The sequence below is a fragment of the Zophobas morio genome, unplaced genomic scaffold (genome assembly GCF_036711695.1).
Source record: "Zophobas morio isolate AGI-343-1 ecotype UQ-CSIRO unplaced genomic scaffold, CSIRO_AGI_Zmor_V1 ptg000011l, whole genome shotgun sequence".
NCBI lineage: Eukaryota > Metazoa > Arthropoda > Insecta > Coleoptera > Tenebrionidae > Zophobas > Zophobas morio.
Window position 1 is genome coordinate 6,260,615 of NW_026972116.1, and position 24,959 is coordinate 6,285,573.

General features: G+C 34.1%; 1 protein-coding gene across 1 annotated transcript; it reads right to left on the reverse strand.

Moving 5' to 3' along the window:
* Positions 1-23,050: 23,050 nt before the first annotated feature.
* LOC135127309 (uncharacterized) lies at positions 23,051-23,687 on the reverse strand. Its single transcript, XM_064053753.1, has 3 exons — positions 23,621-23,687; positions 23,455-23,556; positions 23,051-23,397 (listed from the first exon to the last, which is right to left on the reverse strand). Exons 1-3 carry the CDS (start codon positions 23,685-23,687, stop codon positions 23,051-23,053), a joined length of 516 nt encoding a protein of 171 aa, XP_063909823.1.
* Positions 23,688-24,959: the final 1,272 nt, after the last annotated feature.

Sequence of the window (24,959 nt, forward strand, 5' to 3'; positions counted from 1 at the left end):
GATCGTTCTGGTCGGCTTTTTCGTAATTTATAGGACCCCGCACACCGAAATCATTACTCAAATCATCTGTTAATTGTGCGCAACTCGGCAACGTTCTTAGTGGATGATGGATGGTCTCTCGAGGTAGAAGAACGTGACTGTAAATCAAAAGGTATGAGCTAGAGGGTGGTCATCTTTAAAGAGTGCCAACGTGCGGGTAGACGCTTTGAGAAAAGTGTCACACAAGAATGAATTTGTTCAGGCGAAAGTAATAGTTTTAGGTACTGTCGCTTTTCTCTCCCTCATTTGGGTTTTATTTTTGACACAAAAGAGGTAAATGTTAAAGAGGTACGTGATTATGTGAAACTCAATTTGTTTCATTTTATTGCGTAAAGAAAAACCTTAACAGAAGTTGTGCCTAAAAATTTAAATATTAAGCCAAGAGAAATCTCGGATGCAAAACATTTCTCTTACATTTCTAATTTAATTGATTTCATTCTAACTCTAATCGTAATGTATAGAAACGTTATACATTTTTAAATTCTTTTTCGTTGTCTCTCAAAAAAAGTGCGATTGAGAATATTAACATAACTTCATGAGTTACCACTACTATAAGATAACAATTTCTCTTTCTTTTGCCTTCTTTTGTCAGTCACGCGATGCTCCCCTAACTATTCCTAATAATACGTACTACTGAAATCCAAGAATTAAAAAAAAGATAGGAGTCAAAATAAATGTCCAACAATCCTAATTATTTTTTATTTGCTGTGTTTTCAAATTAATTTGATGTTCAAAAATGATTTTCACTTGATAAAATATATGAAAAATCACCACACAGAAAAAATATGTTTGTTTTACCACTTGACATAAATTGTGCAAGAAATTTGAATTTTGCATGGTTTTTATTACATCTTCAACATTACTATTGTGGGTAAATGGCACATAATATATCACCGTATAAATTAGATACAAAATTGTGGTTTTTGAAAGAGATAACATTTTGTTTTCCATGCAGGTTTAAAACAAAATAAAAATATATAATGCAGAGGTTTCTGCACTGTACAATTCTTTTTATACTTAACTCACTTGACATATACCCAGTAAAACTTTTATGACTTAAGCGGCTTAAGCCAAACCACCCGCATAAGTCAGAGGATTACTGCTGTCCATTGTTGTTATAATGGAATTGTAAAGTTTTACTACGCAAGTATATGTCAACTGAGTTAAAGTTATATACAATAACCATTTCGACTTATAAGGGTGGTTTGGCTTAAGCCGCTTACATCATTAAAATTTTGCTAGGTGTATATCAAGTGAGTTAAGAGTAAGCATAAATTTCGAATGTTTCTGGTTCACTCAAGACAACCACAACTTTTTAAATTTCATCGCCACTTTATTGCTAAAATATTCACTTTTCTCTAAGAAACTCTTTAACCACAATCAAATTATTAGGACTTGATCGTAAATCTAAATTTGAATTTACTGTTATTTAATTCTTTGTTATTAATTCGATATGTAAAGGCGGCCACACACACAGAGGGAAGACTGTGCAGTTAAAAGTGTGCACGCTTGTCGTAAGTTAAACCCGTACTCTCTAATTCCACACACAGAGAGAGGGAAGACTACGCAATCAAAAGTGTGCACGCTTGTCGTAAGTTATTACAGTGGCGTGCATTTGTATTATATAAAAAAAAACAATTGTAAAATAAGTCAGACGTCATTTAAAAATACGACGCTAATGAATTAAAACTCAAGCGTGCAGCGACTTGTCTCCACACACACTGAGTTTTCCCCGCGCAGTTATAACTGTGCACGCTAACAACAGACTTGACTGCACATGCCACATTCTTCCCCACACACTAGGAGTTTTAACTGTACCCCGTGGCACGTACATTCAATCCTTGACTCTTCCCTCTGTGTGTGTGGCTGCCTTAAATGATATTTTCATACAACGTGTTTGACAATATAGTATATTTGATATTTGGTCTAAGATTAGATAGACAGAATTCTCCTCGCCCCTTAAAAAATACAATACACCATATTCCGCTTTTCCGAAAAATTATAAAATTTGATTTTGCCATTTTTACTTCCCGAGCGTAAGCAAAGGAAGTATTGTAATCGAGTCCGTCGGCCGACTCTCTACTTTTACGTTTTCTCGATCTTTCATGACCCCTAGAAGACGAAGAAATAGGTCTCCCATTTCCGTCTGTCCGTCCGTCTGTCCGTCCGTCTGTCCGTCCGTCTGTCCGTCCGTCTGTCCGTCCGTCTGTCCGTCTGTCCGTCTGCCCCCGGATTTTTATTAGACAGATAATCTCCGAAAGTACTAGACCGATTGTTGTGAAATTTTGTACTTATATTAAGAATATCATGTAGATGGTAAAACGCTAACCAAAATTTGTCTAATCATCCCCACCACTAATGCGATGACGTCACTTCAAAATTGTACATGGTAAATGGGTTTTCAATTGTATAAAATAACATAGTCCTACACATGTAGTTTACAACTCTGAATCGACTTTTCACCCGAAACGTCCAGATTTTTGGAAAAAAAATCAAAATTATAAAACAACATTTTGAAATTTAATTTTTACTCTGCTAACCAGAATGCTTTGAAATGTTGCAGATGTTTTAAGGCTATAAAGAGCATAAATCTTTAGTCAAAAAATATTTGGTTATCCCCTCCAAAAACTTGATGACGTCGGCTCAAAAGTTTGTGGAACAAATCATATCTAAAATGTACAAAATATGATGAGTCTGTACTTGTGATCTATCACTCCATTCATATTTTTTGGATTTGCATATACAGGGTGACTCAAAAAAATTAATGAATGCGTAAATATATTTTATTGATTTAATCAGGAACTACAAAACCGAATGCTCTGAAATCTTGCAGATGTTTTAAAGTTATTATAAGCATGGTAAACTTTTGTTCAAAATGTATTTGTTCATCCCTCCTAAAAAAATTGATGACGTCACCCTTAAATTTTGCTGAATAAATCCTATCTAAAATGCAAAAAATATGATGAGTTTGTACTTGTGATTTATCATTCCATTCATATTTTTTAGATTTTCTTAAGAGGTGGTTCAAAAAAATTAATGAAGTCAATTTATTTTATTGATTAAATTAAAGGCAACAATTATTATTAGTATTACACCCCAACCAACCCAATTTGGTAGACACAAAATTTGTTAAAGGAAAAACTCGGTTGAAACATAAGGGTAGCACGTTTATTTACATCGACTTTAACATTACAGACCTGCATTTGTTTTATGCGTTCACTTGGTTCCGCGAATGTGAAATAGACATGTTTATAATCAACCAATTGAGAATTTCACCGTCAAGAATTAAAATAAAACCCAATGTTTTATATAATAAGCGGAAGTCGAAGCAATAAAACCGATAGTCGTTTTGTTTACAGTTTCTCTGTTTGACTCTCACGTATGCTGTTACGCCTGTCATCTTAAATTAAGAATGTTTATACATACACGATTTTCAGTTGCCTCTGATACGTATACGTGAGTAAATTGTTTCGTTATTTTATTGATTATTACAAATCAATATTCAAAACGACCCAATTCATTTTCCCGAAAATTTGAGAATATAATAATTTTATTCTTAGTATTACACTACATCTATCCTACTGATATACGTGTCCTTGCAAAAATGTTGATGACGTCATCGCAATTTTTTTTTAAATTCCCACTACAAAAATGTAATGAGAAAAAAAAACACAATAGGCATGCAGTCGTCAAGTTTCCGACAGCGAGGGAAGTACTGTCTAAACTCTTTAGACCAATTTTTTTATGGCAATCCCTGTAAATAAAAATATGTCGTCGACATTTTAGCAAGGACACGTATAACCCTTAGAATAACTGCGGTGTATAATAACAATAACTAATCATAATGTATTCCTAATTTTTTAAGAAAATGAAGTCAGATCTTGTTGATTTGATTAATAAAATAAATTGCCTCATTCATTAATTTTTGAGTCACCATGTACAATATATAGATTTCAAAAATATGAATGCACTGCGAAACAACAGGTTGTTAGAAAATAAACAACCAATCAGATTTATGAATTTAACTCGTTACTTTGGAAATTTGTAATTTAACACCCTTTAAGTTTTTACATAATTGCCCCTATAGGGTCATAATATTCGACACATTTTAGATAGGACTTACTTACTGGGCTTCATTTTTAATTCATGCTGTACTGATGAGACCAAAAGGAGGTCGAAACTGGAGTCTGCAACTTTTCACCAAGTTATCTAGCCTTCTAAGTTAGAGTTTTTTTAGAGGTATAATAAAATAATTTTATAATGGACATTTCTGCGTGAAACTGTCTTTGAACTCTTCTTCTTTATAAATGTGTAAATTTGAGGTGCTTTTGGGAGCTTTAACAAAAAAAAATATTGTTTGCGACACGTACTTAAAACGTTTTTTAGGACTCATTTGCTATTTTTGCTAAAAAGCAAAATTCGTCCCAAAAAACTATGTTTTAGGTACTTGTATCAAAAATAACTCTTATGTGGAAATCTTCGTGGTTGTAAACCATAGTAACCATGGTTAGTCAATGCAAGGCAATTTTTTAATGAAGTAAGGAGACAGAAAGTAATCGTTTAAAAAGAATATTCATCATTTGAAAATAAAATATTCTATTTCATTCAGAGTTTAAGTGAGTTTATGTGACTCATACTGACTTAATTCGCCTTGCAATCGCTCGGGATTAATCTTCCAAACTCTATTGACAATCCTAGATTTTTTGTCAAGATTAACAGATTAGTTAACAGTTTTTATTTGCAAAATGTATCCAAAATATAACCCCAATTTATGGCATGTCGCGATTGACGTATGTGTCACACATTTAGTTCCGTTATGCGAATTACGCCAATATAAACGCAAGAAAAGTTCACATTTTTGTTTAAAAAGCAACTTAACCACAGAAAAATTTCTGTCAGCTACATTTACCGAACGTGAATGCTTATTACTACCCACAGACTCCATCATTTCTGATCATACGATATCACTTAAACTCCTAATAAAATAAATATCTACAAAATTTTTCTGCAAATAAATAAAAACCAAAAAAAAAAAATAAATGCCTAAAACAACTATATCTGTGGAACAACAATTAATAATTATTATTTTTTATCTACAAAAATTTCATACCGGACTATTTTGAGGGGGCTGTTTTGTCGGGAGCTATTGTCTCGCTGAGCTATTTAATTGGTAATTTGGTAATTTTTGAAATAGCAAATAACATTTAAATTATCGATTGAGACTTAATTTTTGCATGTTTGTATAGAATTCAGTTCAAGGAGACTGTGACTTTGACTCACAATTAATAGTTCTGTGAAAATCCAAATGGTGAAAATTTTGATCACTATGATTACAGTAACACATTAGCAGTTTTTTAACATTATTGTAAAAAAACAGCTTCAATCCATTTAGATTATGAATTTATACAGTTCCACTGGGAAGCTACATTTTCTTAGTATAAACCGAATGTAGTTTATTTATACATTCCTGAACAACTCAAGGAACCTTGATGGTGATAGGTTTTGTATTCCTTTAAATTTACCAAGAAAACTGGGTTTTTGTTATGAATTGAAAATAATAGACGAAGTCCAAGGGGAACGACCGAGCTGTACTGGCATGGTGTTTGGGGTAGATAAATTTATTTCATTCTGTATATTCTCTTATTTTTTAAGTTATATTAATCCTAGATGCACATCATATTTACAAAAACATCATCAACTCATAAAATATTCGTCTCCTAAATAAGGTAGCGATACCCGTTAACCAGGCACATGGTTAATTTTGGTGGAGGCGCCGGGCTCGACAATTCAATAAGCACATAAATAATTAAAAATTTCTACAAAATCATAATATTAAAACATTAATAATAACATTTGAATTTCTATAAAAATGTAATAAACATTAATACTATCATTAGCATTAACAATTTCGTTCTGTTAATCGTTACACCTTGTAAAGCGAATAACATCCTTGCTCCTTGAATGTCTTTTAGCAAGAAGATTCGCTATTTAACTTAGGCCTGAATCTTGTAAAACCATTTCTTGAAAATAATAATTATTATAGAATCATCGTTTAAGCAGAGATTCTTAAAACATACAGTAGTCCTTGCTTGTGAAAAACTAAAACACTAGGTTGATTGACACAAATTCTTTGCACTGTATAATCGACTAAATATGTATGTTTATGTAACTTTGAGACTAAAAATGGCTAAACAATAGATATTTATAAGAAATTATAATGGTGAGGTACACTGTAATACCCCAGTCAAATTTCTACATCTTAAATGTTAAACTATCACATCCTACTAATCTAAATTTATCTCACACTTTACAACTATATTCGCATACGTATCACTTAACACAACAACAAAAATCATGCACCCTCCCATAAAATATCAGAAACCAGAATTCAATTTCAAAGAGCATAAATAAAAATCATAAAATCTGTGGCATCGTAAAAATGATATTCAGCATATAAAAATCCAGCTTTTATTCACCGCCCAACCCATCTTGTGAAAAAAATCACCATTAAACTTATCAACCAGCCATAATTTAAAAAAATTTTAAAAAGTCATAAAACAATCTGCCTGTAAAAACCGCCGAACAAAGGCTGGTCACTATGGAGTCTGGCGAACCGTTAGTATTGCCTTCGCTATAAAAGTTCCCGCCAAATGGCCAATAACATCACGTCGCATTTCGGCAAAAATAAGAACATAACTCTGAAAAGTGATGCCTTCAATCTCGCCCGTAACTTCAGGAGTTCCAATGAACTGTGAAAGGATTTGGCGAGCAAGTTTACCTTGAGGAATTTTTAAATTCTTACGTTCTCTTTTGCTATTATGTCGATGAAACTTCCACAAAATTAATCACTTAGTTTCTAAAGGTGAAGTTGCCGCGTCTATAACTTCCAAACAGAACCATTCTTTAAATTCGCGTCTGCTGTACTAGTTGGACGAATCTACTGAAACAAACCGAAATATATTTCCCTTGTAAAATTTCAAACACGATTGTTATTTCGCATGTGTGCTACGTGCTCAGTGTACAGAACTTGCAATGCTGTTTACATTAGGTTTGGAGAACCCGCAGATACTTCTTTCGACGGAATTTCAGTCTGAAGAACAAATTTGTTTAGAATTTAAATATGGGACTAGAATGCTCGCCTCGAGATAGCGATATAGAATTGTTTTTCTTTAATTTCTTTGGATAAATAAGAAGAACGGTTAAGGTAGCTGGCTGCGGGTGTTATCTTATTTAATTTCATTTTTATTAGTTATGAAAATCTCGTTTCTATTTTTATTTCAAGGGTCGTTTAATTATAACAAACAGCGTATTCTGCCTTAAACCGCTGCACTCGTAAAAGTAGATATGGAAATGACTTACACTTTACGACATACCCCAAATTCAAAAGTGATAAATTTCTAATATTGCCGCATTCCTTTATTTCGTTTAACAAGCTAAAAATAACCTAAAGTGGAATATTTCATTCTTTGAGTACCATTTTTAGTAAACAATTTAAACCTTAAACTCAACAGATTAACTATTTTTTCTGCGAATTCAGGTATATTCGACGCGCAAATTTAACAATCACAAGGCGCAATGATATAGATTTTTAACAAGACTGTTTGTAATAAAAAAATTAAAAGGATTTTTTAACTAAAAACATAAGGGGTGTACTCAAATAAAGTTAAACATACTGCGTGTTGAACAACGCAATAATAGTCTACATGATGATGTTTTAAAACAGAACAGTTTTAAATGATATATTTGTCAATATTTCACATACAAATTATATCGTTTGTCAACCGCATGACGACCATTCAAACGTGGCAAATAGAAATTGATCTTCAATAAGATCAATTTCAATACATTGAACTCTGCTATGTACAATTGTCCAAAGAAATTTCGGTTTACCAATGACTGAAGCTTGTGCTGACCCAAAAGAGCACTGTATTCCATATTTATTTCAGGGTGGACAAAACTTCAGAAATTGACATTAAATACGTTCGAACAAGTTATTATTGTAAATAATATGGTGATAATATAATTATGTAATCTAATTTACTGAGCACATAACAAAAGTAAAACTATTTCATTAGGGTTGAAGTTTCAAAATATTTAGAAATACGTATTACATATCCCAAATATTTTGGGACTGACGATATAAAAGTTTCAATGTGTTCTGAAGAGTTTAGCTGTGATTCAAAAATAATACCCAGACCTTTGACGGCGTCATTTAATTTTATAATTGTTGTTATATGAATTGCTAACTGCAGAAAGGGGACATGTCCCATTTTTTACCACAATAACATTCGTACATAATCGTGTTCTAGAGGTCTAAACACATCTTTACTGCAAAAACGGGCCATGTTTAATGATTTAGCTCGGGGCTACAAGCGGATGAAATTTACGGTTACAGCAGAAAAGGGATATGTCCAGGACTTTCTGCAGTAAACACCGTGGTCTCAACGTCTTGCGTTATTCTTATCCAACACGACACTCAAAAACATGTCTTACATAGTAATTTCTTGTAAAGAAATACGAATTTTACAATTAAGCTACGCCCTTGGCTCGCGACGAATAAAAAAAATCATCACAATTGAGATAGGGTGGGTGGGCGGGGCTTATATTTTGCCAATTTTTCTTAATCTCCGCAGCCATCTTTTCACAACAAAAATTTACCGTTTTAAACATGTTTTAAATTTTTGTTGTGAGAAGATGACTACGTGTATTAAGTGCAAAATTAGTATAATAACTAGCCATCAGCCAGAAGAAAATGACGGATATAACAAACACTTTACGATTTATCCCAGACGCTTATAACGCATTTTGGCAGGAGATTGCTACTTGGCCAACTGTAGAACAGGAGAGCGATAATGATTAAGTTTTTTAGTCAGATATACATATAACATGTTCCTGTAAAATTATAACTGAAATAAAGCTGTTTTTTGTGTTTTTTTTACCTTTTTTTTCATTTTACTGCAAAAAGGGGATATGTCCAAGTGTCAAATTTGACAGCCAAATTGACCCAAAAAAGAAAACATGCATTTAACCAACACTCGTTGATAACTGAGAACATAGAGAACCGACAATTGAAAACGGGGATCGGAAACAAGTAGTTGTAAAAATCTGAGACGTTTTATTCATTTCCTCAACATTTTGAAAAATGTGATATATCCCCTTTCTGCAGTTAGCAATTCATATGTAGAAAACAAATAATTAATTATTATATGTGTATAAACCACAAAGCAGGGCTTAAAACTGTTTAGAATTATATTATTTTCTAAGCAGCATCTGTAAATCGTATACATGTTATCCGCAAGAATTAACAATAGAACAATAAATTTTCAACTTATCTGCAAACCTAAGTCCTAGGACATGTGACATGCGAATGACCTAAGTAAGTCATCAGTAAATGTTCTTCTTGTTCAAGTATTTTGACAAAACTACTTAATTAACATATTAGCATATATATATATATATAACATTAGCCGATAGTTTTTTAATTGAGACTTATTATTCTTCGCATAAACTGGAACAATTCTAGCATATTTTCATAAAATGACTAAAAAACATGAAGACATAACTAAATTAACAATTGTACATAGAGGTTTAGCTAAATCATATCAACAAACACGAATTAAAAAGCTGGATTTCAGATCATCCCTTGCTGTATTTTTGTTTGAGAGGGTAGACATTATTTGTATTAAATCCTCTACACACATACGTATCTTTTATAAATCGAAAGTCCCAACAACTGAAATATTTGATGTGTGACGAAAAGAATGAGAGAATGGGCTTGCAAAAGCATTTATAGTTTCAGTTAGAAACTCATACATTATATCACCATTATATAACCTCCCAGGAATCCTGGTTGTGCCTTACTTGATGCGTAAGTAATTGAATACTTCCTTGGGATTCAATTGAAAGGATTGTTCAATTCGATAACAAGCATAAGCTGTAGAGATTTTAGTTTTACAAAGGCAGCATTTTCTTTTAAAATCCTCTGTTTTTAAGACATTTTTGATAGATCTCCACTTCTGCCTGTAGTAATTATTAAGTTTAAAATTAGAAATATTTACTTAATGCTAGAGGAAAACAAGGATACTAAAATTTTTGTTTTTTTTTTTTGTGGAACAGAATTTGCCAAAACTTTACAAAAAATATTACAAAAAAACTTGAAGTGATTGTTTTACTCCAGAGTAGCTTTCTAAACAGAATCATTCCATATTAGGAAGATCATTATTACGCATAATGTAATCAAATTCGCTTCTCTGAAGTGGAATCGTTTATTCTGAGCAGACGGAAACGGAAGTGATTTCAGAGTGTCCGGGATATGAACTGAAATTGCCAGGGTAGGATGATGGTTGTCCTCAAATATAAATGGTTAATCATTACGATTAACCTCAATATTGTAATCCGGATTAGACAATATTTAACCTAAAATTTTATAGTCTGTGTTAGTTACACCATTAAATTGTGCAAGACAACGAGAATTGTTGAAGATATAGTTTTAGGATATTCAGTACTTTATCAACATAAGGGGTTATATTAAAGTTTCCAATTATTAGACAGATTTGTTAGCAACAAATATTTAAAGACCTTTAAAAACATTTTATTGTCATTATATGGTAAGTTCGTACCAGAGAAATGTTAGAAACGCCAACAACATCATCTAATTACGACACCTCCGCCATCTGATCTATTGACAACATTAAGCTGTCTGTCAGCTCGAACAATACAACAAGAAAGAAAAAATTAATAATAATAATCAATACCAAAACTTTTCGTTGACCACTTTTTCTTTTCCATATCAAATGAAACACTATATCAGGAAACCAATTTCGGTTTATTCCTTCTTCAGCCCTCTACTACAGAAACAAAATTAAATACATTTTGGTGTTAGAATTTTAACAAAATTTACACTAAAATTACCGTCACATACCCAATATAATCTCATTTCTACTACCTCTAAACAATCTTACCGTCAGCTATTCTTAAATATTTTAATACTAAAAACACATAAAAATTACAAATCAAAAGTATGTATCACGTGGTCTGAAATATTTGAGTAATTTTCAATTCTACTTGTTCGTTTACACATTTTACTTTTTCGTCTTTCATTTACTTATCTCTAACGCTTCTAATAACGATAATTTCTTCCCTTTATTTTTCCGATGTAGTTAGTATTTTTATACATATCTTGTCTGTCTAGCTGATGGTCTTCTGCCGATTGCTGATATTCGGGCCGGATCGAAGTGTTCCTTCACCCTCTTTTTTAGACCTCTGCCTGTTTACCCCACATATACAGTGTTGCAATTCTTGTATTTTAGTCTACATACTCCACTTGATAGATTTATAATTGAACAGTATGTCCTTTAATTTCTCATCACTTCTCATTGTGATCTCCATGCCACTTCTCTTCAAAACTCATTTTATTTTCTCTGCCAATTGCCAATATAAGTGATGCTGGGTATAAATTTCATCTCTTTATCATTTTCCTCCTGACTTTCTATTTTATCTTCCATATAGTTATCTCTTTAACTCTTCGTTCCCTTATCTTTATCCAATTTAAAATTACTTCTTCCTTAAAATTGCTGTTTACTCCAATCACATGTTCATCTAGTTTTAATCTTAATGCTCTATATATTAACGCAAAAAATGCTGGCAATTGTGGGCAATTGGGTGATCCGTTTATCATTAGGTCTGTATTAGTAGGTTTTCTGTAAATTTTAAATTTTAAGTCCGCTTGATATTTCTTAATAGACAAATCAAGAACATTATTAGACCCAATTTACAGAAAGCGAAGTTAAAGTTAATTCGCGATTAACTTTTAATTGAGGTTCGTCGCTAGGCAACGTGCAGGTTTTAACCAATCACGGCCTCATATTCCACATTTTAATCCTCTGTTAAACTAATCGAGGATTAAATATTTAATTCGCTGTTCTATAAACCGGCCCTTAATCTTTTATTTTCTTCTTTTTCAATCGTAAATTTAATGTTTTCATCTACGTTGTTCATCATCTCTAAGAACTCTTCTAATTCCGTTTCATTTCCTTCCCAGAGACATATAATATCATCTACCAGTCTATACCAGAGTCCAACTTTTTCTGTGTTTTTATTCTCTCTGTTTAAGTTAAGATCTTATTTTCTATAGTGTCCATAAAGTGTCCATCCATAGGTGATCAAGGGAATCCCATTCGCTGTAAAGACTTTTATTTGTCTCTGGATGTAAAGAAATCCTGTTCAGTGGATACTTTTAGTAGCTCTATTATGTCTTCTTTTTCTGGTTCTGTAATTTGTCCTTTTTGAATGAACTCGATGTGCTTTTCCTTTAGGGACGTTTGTTGACAGATTTGTAACATCAATAGTAATTTACGCAACTAGTTCGGGATAGCCTGCTTCCCGCATGAACGCTTGTTTGAGGCACGACCGAAGGGAGTGCCGCATTTGCGTGAATGCGGGAAGCAGGCTCACGAACGTGTTGTGTACAATATTTTTTGCGACGAATAAACCTTTAAACTGAAGAGATTAACTGTGAGTTATTTATAAACAACGCCATTGACAGCGCCGTCAACACGTCACAATGTTGATACTACCCGAGTATTTTAAGGTTACCATGGCAACGGGAAGTTAAATGCACGTGTGCGGGAAGTTCGACCTCCCGCACTCTGGTGAATGCGCGAAAGCTATCAAAAAAGGTCATGAGTGCAAAAAAGATATTAACATTGTCTTATCCGTGATCTTGTATTTTCTTAATATTTCTATAAGTTTTTTACTATTGTATATACCTACTGTATGTATTTTGGTTTATGTTTTATAATTTCTATTAATATTCTGTTTAGGCCTTTACTGACACCATGGGCTGGTAAATTGATGGTAGACACCACAAGTCTTATTAAATTATTATCGATTTTGACCAAACCATACAATTTCGGAATTTTGGGATTATCATCTTAAGTTTGTTACAATATGAGGATAGTGGGTTTGTTTTCTTCTCTTTGAATCCTTGTTGGCTAATAAAATTTAAAACTTTTTTGTCATATACTTCCCTTTCCATTATTACTATTGAGTTACCTTATCTACTTTTCCTATTACTTGTTTTTCTTCTTTTATCTTCTTTTTAAGAGTTCGAATCACCTTTATTTCTTCTCTGTTCTTCATTTGTCTTTTCTTCATTTCTTTTCTGAATATTTCTGCCCATTCTATTCTTGTTCTTTTTCTCACTGTAAAATCTCTGACGTCCTCAATTGCTGTATCTGTTTCTACTGCCAGTTTTTCGAGTTTTCCTTTGTCCAGTTCTTTATCACATACTCTTGTGCTTTATTCATTAGTTATTCCTCTTTTTTTGTGAAATGTGTAGTAGTTATATTTACTACTCGTTAGTGGAACTTCTGTGTGAAGAACACCTCTTCTTGTTTCCTTCCCATCTCTTCTTCTTTTTTCAGTCATTTTATCTTATCATTCAATCTATGTTCTTTTTCGGCTAAAATTCCCCATTCTTTAATCCTTATCCAGTCTTCTAGTTCTTGTTGTTGTAAATAATACAATTTTTAGTGTACATCTAAGTGTGTATAAGAGTTGTATTTCATTTGATGTGGAAAAGAAAAAGTGTGTGGTTGTAGTATTATTGTTCGCAGCTGGAATAATTATGAACATATGACAACACTCCATGACCGAAAAATTGAACGTATAGTGAAGTAAGCGTTTACCAAACACCTAGAATTATCTTCTACAAGCCATTTTAATCCGTAGATCAGAGTACCATGATTTTGATTTTGTTTAAATCTACTTCTAACAAGAAAACCATATAAGTTATACCGCCCTACTTTCTTTCTACGAAAATTCGATTCCACGGTGCAGAAACTATTTGGAACAATCATTATAAGCTGCCACTTTCTCCTTACGGAAAAAATGCAGGAAAACAATTTCTGACGGATTCCATTTTACTTCTCCGCAAATGTGTCAAAAATTTGTTTCATAAACCGTAATTTTGAAACCTACAGTTAACTGAAAGACAATTTTTCAGTGGAGACATCTTGAAACTTAGTTTTTAGTAAACTATTTACATTAACACATTCTGTGTTTTTACCGAAACCGGTTGCGTCAATAGAGGGTGATTTCGAAATATATGCAGTAATTTTAACCACGGTATTACCTAACGTAGAACTGTGGAAATATAGAAAAACACAAATTAAAAATCGAATAGGGCAAAACCCCCATGAACCACCCTGGATACAAAGTCACTGATCCACCTTGTAAACAGAAGTGGAAAAACGTTCGAATAAAAACGATGTATACTCAGGATCACGAAGCAATGCGTACACGTCATGGATGACGTAGATCCGTTACCAACACTAAATCAAAGATACGCGCCGCAATACGTGGCAAGACAGATTAAAATCGATCAATTTGGGGGAAATTATATTGGTACGACTGATAGCGAAACATATGCCAAAGTTTTATCGATTTCACAAGTGTCATTGGTGTCAGTTTAAGTTGTGTTATTGTTTGATTTTTCGCGTTTTTCTATTTTTCTGCTCGTGTAATCGTATCAGTTCTTTTCAGAACTAAAACAGTTCTTCTCAGAACTCCAACTTAACTGTCGTGTACCGTGGTACGTGTCGCTTGCTTGAACGTAGACATTCCATCATGCCGAAGCCCTTGCACAAAGATGCAAAGCAAATGGTCGCTAATTTAGTGGACTATTTTGCTAAAGAACGCGATAACGGGGGACCTCTTTTACCACTAACAGATGTTCAAGACGTAAGTAGGTGTATTTTATTATAGCTACAAATGCAGTTACATTGTGCAGAGGGTTGCTGCTGCTCTCGGTGTATGTGTGAGAATAGTGGACTCCGTGGTACAGCAAATAAAAATCGGAGAAGGTGTACATTCTCCCAAGAAAAAGAGACCCCGAAAAAAGCCGGTGTGTGATATTAGCACTTCGGAGCAGTGTGCTATTCGAGAATGTTTATATGGAATGGTCGAAAAAAGTATGAATTTGATGCGCACGCCTTATAGATACTAACGATTATTTTACAGAAATACATGTTACACGATTGTCATTACTTGACTGCTTGAAGGAGAAACATATATTTGAGGGTTCTGTGAGCTCATTGGGAAGAATTTTACATATTGGGTTTCGTTATTCTCCAACAAATGTACGGAAGCGTCTTATGGAATTACAACATGTTGTTCATGCAAGAACCAAATTCTTACGTGAATACGTGCACAATCAGCAGAATCCAAATCCTTTGCAATGTGTATATCTTGATGAAACATGGATATTTGAAAATGGTTCGGTAGTTAGGTCATGGCAAGATGATAGCATCAAAAGTATCAGGACGTTCAAAATAGAAGGGAAAAGGTAGTAATGTGTCAGTTTCATGTTAGTTATTTATTCGTCTCATTATATTTTAGGTATATTGTATTACATGCAGCTACAAGCAATGGATTTATTGATGAAGCAGCGCTGGTATTTTCTTCTAATACCAAAAATCCAGACTATCATGGCGAAATGAATCAACAGAATTTTCTCAAGTGGTTTGAAAATCAATTGCTTATGAAGCTTGAGGAACCATCACTGATTATTATGGACAATGCTAGCTACCACAGTACCCTTGCAAACAAATGTCCCAATGGTTCATGGAAAAAAGCAGAAATTCGTGAATGGCTCGAACAACTTGACATAAGTTCAGATCCACAGCTGTTAAAAACGGAACTTCTTCATTTGGTTGCACAGTAATGCATATACTATTCTCTATAGTTTCATTTAAAATGTTATGTTTTTCAGAAACAAACCTCCAAAAACGTATGTTGCCGATGAATTGGCCCACCAGTATGGCCATAGAGTATTACGATTGCCGCCATATCATTGTGTGTTTAACCCTATAGAAAATATTTGGGGAATTGCTAAAAATTATTATTCCAAACACATTGGGCGTGAGGGTTATGGTCACAAAAATGCAGTGGAAATGTGGAAAGAAGCGTTAGCACATGTCACGCCCACAATGTGGAAAAATACTGTTGACTATACAAATAAAATAATACAGCAGTGGTGGGAACGGGAATTATTATTTGACCGTGAAGAGATTGCGCCGCTCATAATCGACATTAACGAAGATTCAGATTATAGTTTTAGTGATTATGACAGTGAAGATGATAATACTGCAGAGGGCATTCAGCCACTGTAATATATAGGTTATTTTCCATTACCATCCTAATTGATTGTACTAACGGCATGTTCTGCTGATGTCTTTTATAATCACACTATCACTTCACTGGCCAAATATACAGATCACCGGTCAGACGAAGACGTTGTGCAACATGCATACTTATTATTATTTATACTTTACTTTTGTATCTATTCCATGTCAATAAAGTAACTTATTCTGTAGATGTGAATAATGTGTGAAATAATGAACGTTTTTAAAGCTGGTCATTCACGTTCCAACGCCGCAGTAGGATTGTACTGGATACAACTGCTGTACTATTCTGCTGAAAAGCAGCGGTACACACACACACGTTACGACCTTGCAGTTAAAAATTTGCGAACGTGGTGGCAACATGTCCGAAGAAAGTGGACTTTTATACCTGCTTTCACGGTTTGTATAACGTACACTGTCCACACAAGATCAAATTTCCATCCAATACAACACGATTGTACTGCTGCAAACAGACTTGTTTACCAACCGTCCAGATCCAACCGATTTGCATACAGACGTTCAAAAACATTTCAATTTCGTCATATCCAACACAACTGCGGCGTTGGAACGTGAGTGGCGGGCTTCAGTGACTAGGAGGAACACGTGAAAGGGGTTACAGTTATGATCTTTCCTGTGCCTGTGCCTGTGTTTGTAATTTACAGTACCTATGCAGCGTACTGCATGCCCTTGTGTGCTCAAACACTGCACGTGTAGCTTATTTCTTAACTGTTGCTTCACACTAACGTTCTTCTCATGCTATAATCATAAATAGAACAAACCAAAACAATAACAAGCCGACATGTTTGTTGACAGTTCAAACCGATTCATTTGTGTGATAAACGTGGTAGACGCATGACGTCATTTTGAGTCCATGACGTGTACGCATTGCTTCGTGATCCTGAGTTTAAACACTTTCACCGACTTTTTGCTGCTTATCATTCGTTCATTCATGCATTCATTCATCGTTAAAGGTAAGTGCGAAAGATTATTCATAGAATCAAATGGTGGTCCTGAGTAGGACCGATTTTTGTTAATGCTGCATGGTGATCGACTTTTGATTCTGACGGATGTTTGCTCCTTGCCACAACGATTTTACATTGTTTATTAGAACAAAAATAAGAAAAACTTAGAATGCTACTTACTACCTTTTTTAAAATGTTGAAAACGTTGCAATATAGACGTCCGAATGTTGCAACATGTTTGTTGGTACGTAAAAAAATCCGGGCGTTCCACGAACCGTAGCAAGTGCCACTTCCACTCGTTGTTGAAGCTCTTCCATCGATCGTTGAAATCATACTTCTCGACGAGAGTGTGGATTTTCATCGGAACAAATGTGAGTGTTGTGGCTGCTGAAAACAGCATTGCGAATGAATCCTGCAGTATTTGCAGTAAATTACACAACGTGAACAATCAGTGGGCTCCAAACCTTGCACTTTTTGAACATGGTATGGATGTGGCTGTGTACAAACTATGAAACTCCAACTTCAGCTGCAAGTCGGCAAGTGCTGATGTCGGGCTCTTCTTCGTTGCGTTCCAAAATTTGTTCTTTAGCTTGCAGTATGTTTTCTGTTCTATCACGGCCACGATCGTGAGTTTGAGGTTGAAGGTACCATGATCTCGGAGATGCTATACCGCTTATGGAAATATTCGCGCAGACCATAAAGCAGTGCCATATCAACACACTTTGAATTGGAAAAATTCACCATAAACCAACTCCCGACCGTTCGATGCAAGCAACTGATCATGACTGACCGTTTTCATGTTTTTGCACGTTTCTTATCAGTCACTTTTTTGGTTCTTAATTCTCTATTTATTGAAAGAAGTATGTCAAGAAATACTACCAGCGGTATAACAATTTAATTTCAAATAAATTTTTCTAGACATTGCTACTACTTAGGAACGTAAATTTTACACAGTGAAATAATCTTATTGTGAGCTATTTGCCATTTTTTTCTTGCATATATTTCGAAATCGCCGTGTATACAATAATTTTGGTACCACTTTTATTTGAGATTGCTGTGGTGGTCACGAATGTCATCGGGTGTGACTGGAACTAAATTATATCTACATAGTTAGACACAAAAGTGTTTATTTAAGCTGAGTACAAAGTGTTTTCGTTTTCAAATCTTAAAGTATAAAGTATAATCAGAATAATTTTAAAATTTCTTCACTCTCACGGAGTTTATCCCGTAACTAATTTTCTTCCTAAAAGTTGTTTATTTGAGTCTCAAGGATCCACTGCTTTGTTGATTTCTTAAGTTTCCAAAGAGCACGGACCGTCCTTTGGCAGGAAGGAGTTGGTTTTTGCAGCAGATTTATTGTTTTTTGTTTTCCAAAACCGGAACATCTTATGTGGGCGTAATGTTTACAAGTCAAACAAACGATTTGACAAATAACAATTGAATTTTTACAAAACTTTCGTAACTTTCCTATTTACAGCTTTTGATATGCATACAACTTTTTGTTCTTAATAAAGATAAAGAACTTGCCGTCATTGAAATACATGTTAGATGCATCAAAAACTCCTCTCTGCTAAATATATATATATAGAGATTGTCCAAATACAAATTATCATATTTTCATGTAAGGATTAAGTATGTACAGTCGTATTAATAGTACCTCCTGAAATAGGGGAAATGTGTCTGAGACGGCATGTTAGATAAGATGGCATACTATCGTTTTTACTAAGTTCGAATTTGAATTTAGCGCTTTGAGTAACGCCATCACGTGACTGTGGCGTAAGTAGAAAATGCTACGTAATTTGAGGTTAACTGGCGAGATGGTTTTCATGTTTGAGCAAACTGTTGAAACAGGTAAGTGTTAAAAACTTTTATCCGTCTCAGAAAAACTCTCGTAAGATTTATTTTGAGATAAGTTGAAGGTTCTAGTAGTAATTTCTTATTTTTATTGTAATTGCGCATAAATTCATGACCACAACCCAACGGTTTTATTCAAGATAATTCTTTAAAGGTGCACTTTCGATTTAAACGTACTTTTATGTGAGATGGCACAGTAAATCTAAAGATGAGATGGCATGGAGAATGTGCGGGCTTAGTTCGAAAAGCAAAACAGTTTATTTGTGATCTTTGCAAATAATAAAAATTGTACTTTCAGAGTTAACTAATATTTTGTTTCTTTTTCAAAAAGTTGTTTTCTTTAATTATTTAATTTTTGGAAGTGTATTTAATGTTTTTTTAACGGCATTTGAATATGTTTATGAAAATGTTATTTTGTTTTTTGATAAATAAACGTTTAAGAAATATTTTCTATTTTTTAACATTTGGTTAATGTTTTTGTTGTAAAATTTTAATGGTATGCCATCTCACCCTTAAGTATATAGATGAGATGGCTTGTGCGGTTGAGATGGCGTAGTGTTAATATTAGTTTATGCGAAAAAGGTTATCGTTTCAAATATGCTTCAAAACATAGTTTTGTGTTAACTAAGAAAATGCCCGAGGTGAAATAAATTAAATTTTTTTTTTTAATTTTTTATGAGGCGATTACAAAAAGTATGCCGTCTCAGACACATTTCCCCTACATATAGTTCTTAGTTGTCAGATTTAATGATCTCATGTTTTACATACATAGGGGAAGAGGGCCCAAAGCGGGCACCATAAGGAAAAATATTAAAAAAAGTAGTTTATGGATAATCTAGATCCTTTAAATTTTTATATTATAATGCTTGATTTAACCCTTTTCAATGATGCATAACTAAAATTGAAGAAAGTTTATTAAAAAAAAAGTTAGAAGCAGATAACTAAATCTTTACAACTGCCCGCTTTGCCCTACGGGGAGGCCTAAAGCGGGCATTCAACTAGGGCAAACCAGGCAATGGTTAAGGTTGGGGTCTGGTTCGGTTTCGCTCTATACTAAATACATTGAAAACATTGTCGGGGTTTCCGGAATTGCATTTTAGAAATACTGAAGTCTGCAACCAAACCAGAAGTTAAGTAAGCTCATTTTAATAGATTTTGACTTTTCGAGAGTTATTTACCTCAGTCATGGATTTTTTTAGGATTATAAATGGTGTCAAAAGAAAGCTGACACTTTTCCCCAGAGGACCTTCTATCTCAAAATGCAAACCTCTTCAGCACTTCGTCAAAAAATGCATCAATGTGCCGATTAAAGTGTGATGTAAAAGTTGCTCAACTTTATAATTTTTTTTTTGTAAAAACTGTAGACTAGATATGAATATAAATATGAAGGTCCCCTGGATTGACGTTTGGTAATTCGAAATATAATTTTTTTAAAGCGATATATCTCGTATTTTTCTTTTTGGTTTTTTCACTTCTTAGACTTCGTTTTATCTTCAGCAAGTTCTTCTTTTATAATTTGTTTCACAGACTCCACATTGCCTTTGTTCTTCTTTTCGAAACAACTATAGATATTTAGTAAATACACTAGAAGGGCAAACCGGACAAGTGCCCGCTTTGCCCTGCCCGCTTTGCCCATTTCGACAATTAAAATTGCAAACAACATCTAAACTCAAAATGATTCGACAAGTGGCAGTTAACTGCTACCTTATGGTAGCCGAATAAACACAAATTGATTAACGAATTTCATACTTAGCTTAAAAATCACAAACATAGAAAAAACAGATGTGACACACTTTGCAATATTTTTCAAAATCATGTGAAAATTATTTATTTATTACAGCACATAATTGGGTACTCTCAGGAGGCCCGGGCGACTGATGTGAAGTATGCGGGAGGGGATGCACTATGTCCGCGCGGTTAGGGCGCACCATCTTTTGAAACGCCAAAACTAAAGAGAGTGCCCGCTTTAGGCTCTATGCCCGCTTTAGGCCCCCTTCCCCTATGTATAATGTGTACACGAGTACTACTTTAATCAAAAATGAACAAATACTAAGAAAAGAAAAAGTAATTTCTTCACGTTTGTTTCGAATACCGTAAAATATCCATTCCGTCCAGGTATGTGATGTGCGGAAATATAGTAGGTAAACAATTAATTTTTTTCTGTCTCACCATAATTAATAATTTCATAAAATTATGCTTATGTTGATAGTTATAGCCCGATTTAATTCCAGTAATGCCAAAAGTAAACAGTTTCCTAGACTTTATTAATAAAAAGGCATATCTCCTGAATAAAATACTAAAAAAGATTTTTTATTTCTTCCAGCAATGGAAAAAGAGACCTCTATAAAACGTTATAGCTGTTACACCCGGCAATCTTGCTAATTTGTGATTATTATTAAAGCTTTTTTTACACCTTACGATAAATCTACGGTCCAGCTACTAATCTTTTAGATAATTAAATCAAACAACGCTCATTATTTCAATTTGTTACGACATTTAATTAAAAAACAAAAATAAAACCATCCACGCTGTTGCAGCAAACCCGGCTTTATAAATCTGAAAGCGGCATTGTCGTTATTTAATTTGTTATTAATCTCGTATATCGTCTAATGTTTGCTCAGGACGGTACCGAAGGTAAAGCCACCGCACAAAGCTTTTAATCTTCCGGTTTCAATTAGAATTCATTTACTAAATCCTGTTTCGCAGTCCTGAACGGTCCTCATCTATTTATAATAACGTACAACTATTTTACTGTCAACATTAATTACTTCTTTTAGAAAGGTAAGGTTTCGTTTTTCAACATTCGCTTTGTAATAGCAACGTTCTCTAATTATATGTGAAGTCGGAACAAACCAAACGAGAACGCTTCGGTTGATTAGTAATTGCTATTCATAGTTCACTGGTTAGTCTGTTTAGGCGGCAGCAATTAGCAATCAGGGAATTAACGCTTGAGAGAGGATGAATGTGGGATCAGAATGTGCACACCTGTAAACATGCGACTGAATAACGTAGGATCAAGGAAACTTTAATACAGCAATGTCCTTTCAAGTCAAACCGCAACATTTTGACTACAAAGCAACCGAAAGCTCTCTTGAAAGGATTCGCCTGTCACGGCCAATTGATAATCGACAAAGCTCTACGCGTTCCTCGCTAACTGGCTATTACAAATTGATCCTATTTCGATCTTAGATACATAAACTTTTCGCTTAACAAGAATTTTATCAGCTTCTAGCCTCGCTAGAATTTCAACAAGATTTAAGGTCTGATTTTAGTATTACTGGAAAGAACGAAATTATCGTGAGCATAATGTGTTGAAAGCCTTGTTCGTAGAGGATGTAGTAAGAGCATCTAGCACAGCAACCTGTAGCCATGCATAAACGGATTACTTTTACATTACATTCTGAAATTATAAGAAAAATAATAAAATGCTAACCTAAATTTATCTAAGAATGCCCTCTGACAATGTCATATTACATCTCGCTTGAAGTCTACAGTGTAAGATGTCCCTTGATCTGCTATTTAATAATAATCTATTTTTTTTACTGTTATAAACACGAGTGTTGTTTGATTTTAAAATGAATTTAACAATATATTATTACATTACACGCTTCTTAAAAATAATAAGAAAAACTTCAGAATGTTAACTTTTTTTTTTCATCACTCTTCAGAAAGCTGGCATTATTCTACGGTTAAATAAATCTTAACAGGTTTAGCGCCATGGCGGACACCGGTGTCCGCTATATGGTTTTCCACTATGGCCATGGCGGACACCGGTGTCCGCTCTAATTTCTAAACTTTGTTGATGATTCCTGGCCAAGCGGACGCACTTTTGAGCTATTTAACGTAGTGGTGTGACCGCTGTGGCCCTGCGAAACTGCATCCTGGTTCCAGGTTTTTTATAGCAAAATTTATTTAGAAAATAATAATGTCATAATTTTTTTATGTTTAAAGAAATTTATTGAATAGTATATTGAATATTTTTGTATTTATACAATGTATGATTAGTACAAATTATTTATTGTGGTATAAGTTAAAGCACTCGAGGCAATATCTTGGATTTCCATCGCATTGTTGACAATAGGTAGTAACTTTCTTCACTTTATTCTTTTCGATAATGCCATCCACCTTTTTTTGGTAGCATCCTTTGCAGTATCGACGATTTTCTCGAGCTTTACAGTCTAGTCTGGTAAATTGATGTGTTTTAAGAATTTGATGTCTTGGCTGACGAGTTTGCGCAACATCGCGTTTATCTTCGAATTTCAACAAGTCTTCAGTTACCAATAAGCGAAAATCGTTTATTGGAATGTTGCTTTGTTCAATATCCTTGTAAATGATGTGAGCATTTACCATTGAAGTACCTAATCAAACATACATAAAAGTCGCAACATTTACAAAAAAATTAAATGATTTCTTACCGAACAGTACTTCTATTGCCAGTTTTTTGTACCAGCGGATGGACTTCCGTAAAGCTGAACTGTAGCTTGCCATTTGATCAGAAAGATCAATCGAACTTTTGCCTGAATTATAATGCACGATAGCTGTGGGCTTTTGAATAGATTTTCCTCGGCGTTGAATTTCTACCATTTGGTCTGTATGACATGTGGACAAAACCAAGACATCCCGTTTGTCTCGCCATTTGACTAGACATATTCCTCTTTCGTTTTCTTGGGAAAATACCTCACCTTTTTTCAGTTTCTTTTTTATTACTTCTGGCGGGTTTCCTTTCCGGTTCGCCCGCAATGTACCTAAGCAATGTGTTTTATGATCTAACAGTATGTGCGCAAGTTGAAGACTTGTGTACCAGTTATCTGTAATACACAGTCTACCGCTACCTAAGAGATCTTTCGCCAACTTGAGCACAATTTGTGTAGAAACGGCCAGTGGATTTATCTGTCGTTTTCTCTTTTCCTGCATAAATACTGATGTTCCAGGTGTACCCGTTGTTGCAACAAAGTTTGAAAACTTTTATTCCGTACTTATGTGTTTTCTGTGGATTGTATTGTTTGAACACTAGTCTTCCTTGAAAAGGTACCATCGTTTCGTCGATACAAAATGTCTTACCAGGTGTGTATACAGTTTGATAATTTTTGGTGAGCATATCGATAAGCGGTTGAATCTTATATAGACGATCTCCTTCAGGACACTGTTCGTTATCGGAGAAGTGTAGCATCTTTAAGAGCAATATTTCAAATATGTTACGACTCATGACGTTGCGAGCAACGTCTGATTTTAGAAGCCATTTCTGAGACCAATAATCGCGAAGGCTGTTCATACGAACCATTCCCATATAAGAAAGCAGACCTATCAAATGTATGATTTCTGCCCGAGTGGTTGGTTCCCAATTGTGCACACGAGATTTGTTTGAAATATTGTTATTACACATAACAAACTGCGTTGCATAAATGTTGGTTTGATCCACAATTGCATCAATTATATCAAAATCAACAAAAGCAAAATAATAGTCAATTGGGTGGTGTCCCATCAATGCGGCCTGCCATTCCTGTTTTATCCCACTTTCAAAATTTTCTTCAAATTGAAGATGATTTCCTACAGGAGGACCCCAGACTGATTGTGTCAAATCATATAGCGTTTGATCAGCATCATTTTCTGTTTCAATCCATTCTTCATGTGCTATATTATCGTCTCCAAAATGAGTAGAACCTGCATTTGCGTTCCGAGTGTTTTGAGTCATAAAAACTGCAGAACTATCTTTCACCTGTTCTCGTTCTATATCTTCTTCAGATTCACTTGTTATATCTTGATATTTGCTTTCTATTTCTTTTGTGGTGCGTTTACCACGAAAGATGTTAGAAGGACCTGGCATATTTTCATTTCCTACCGATAAAGAAGAAATATTCTTCGTCTTTTTTACAGGAATTTCGCAATCACTATCAGTAGAATAATTGTCTGAGTTTGAACT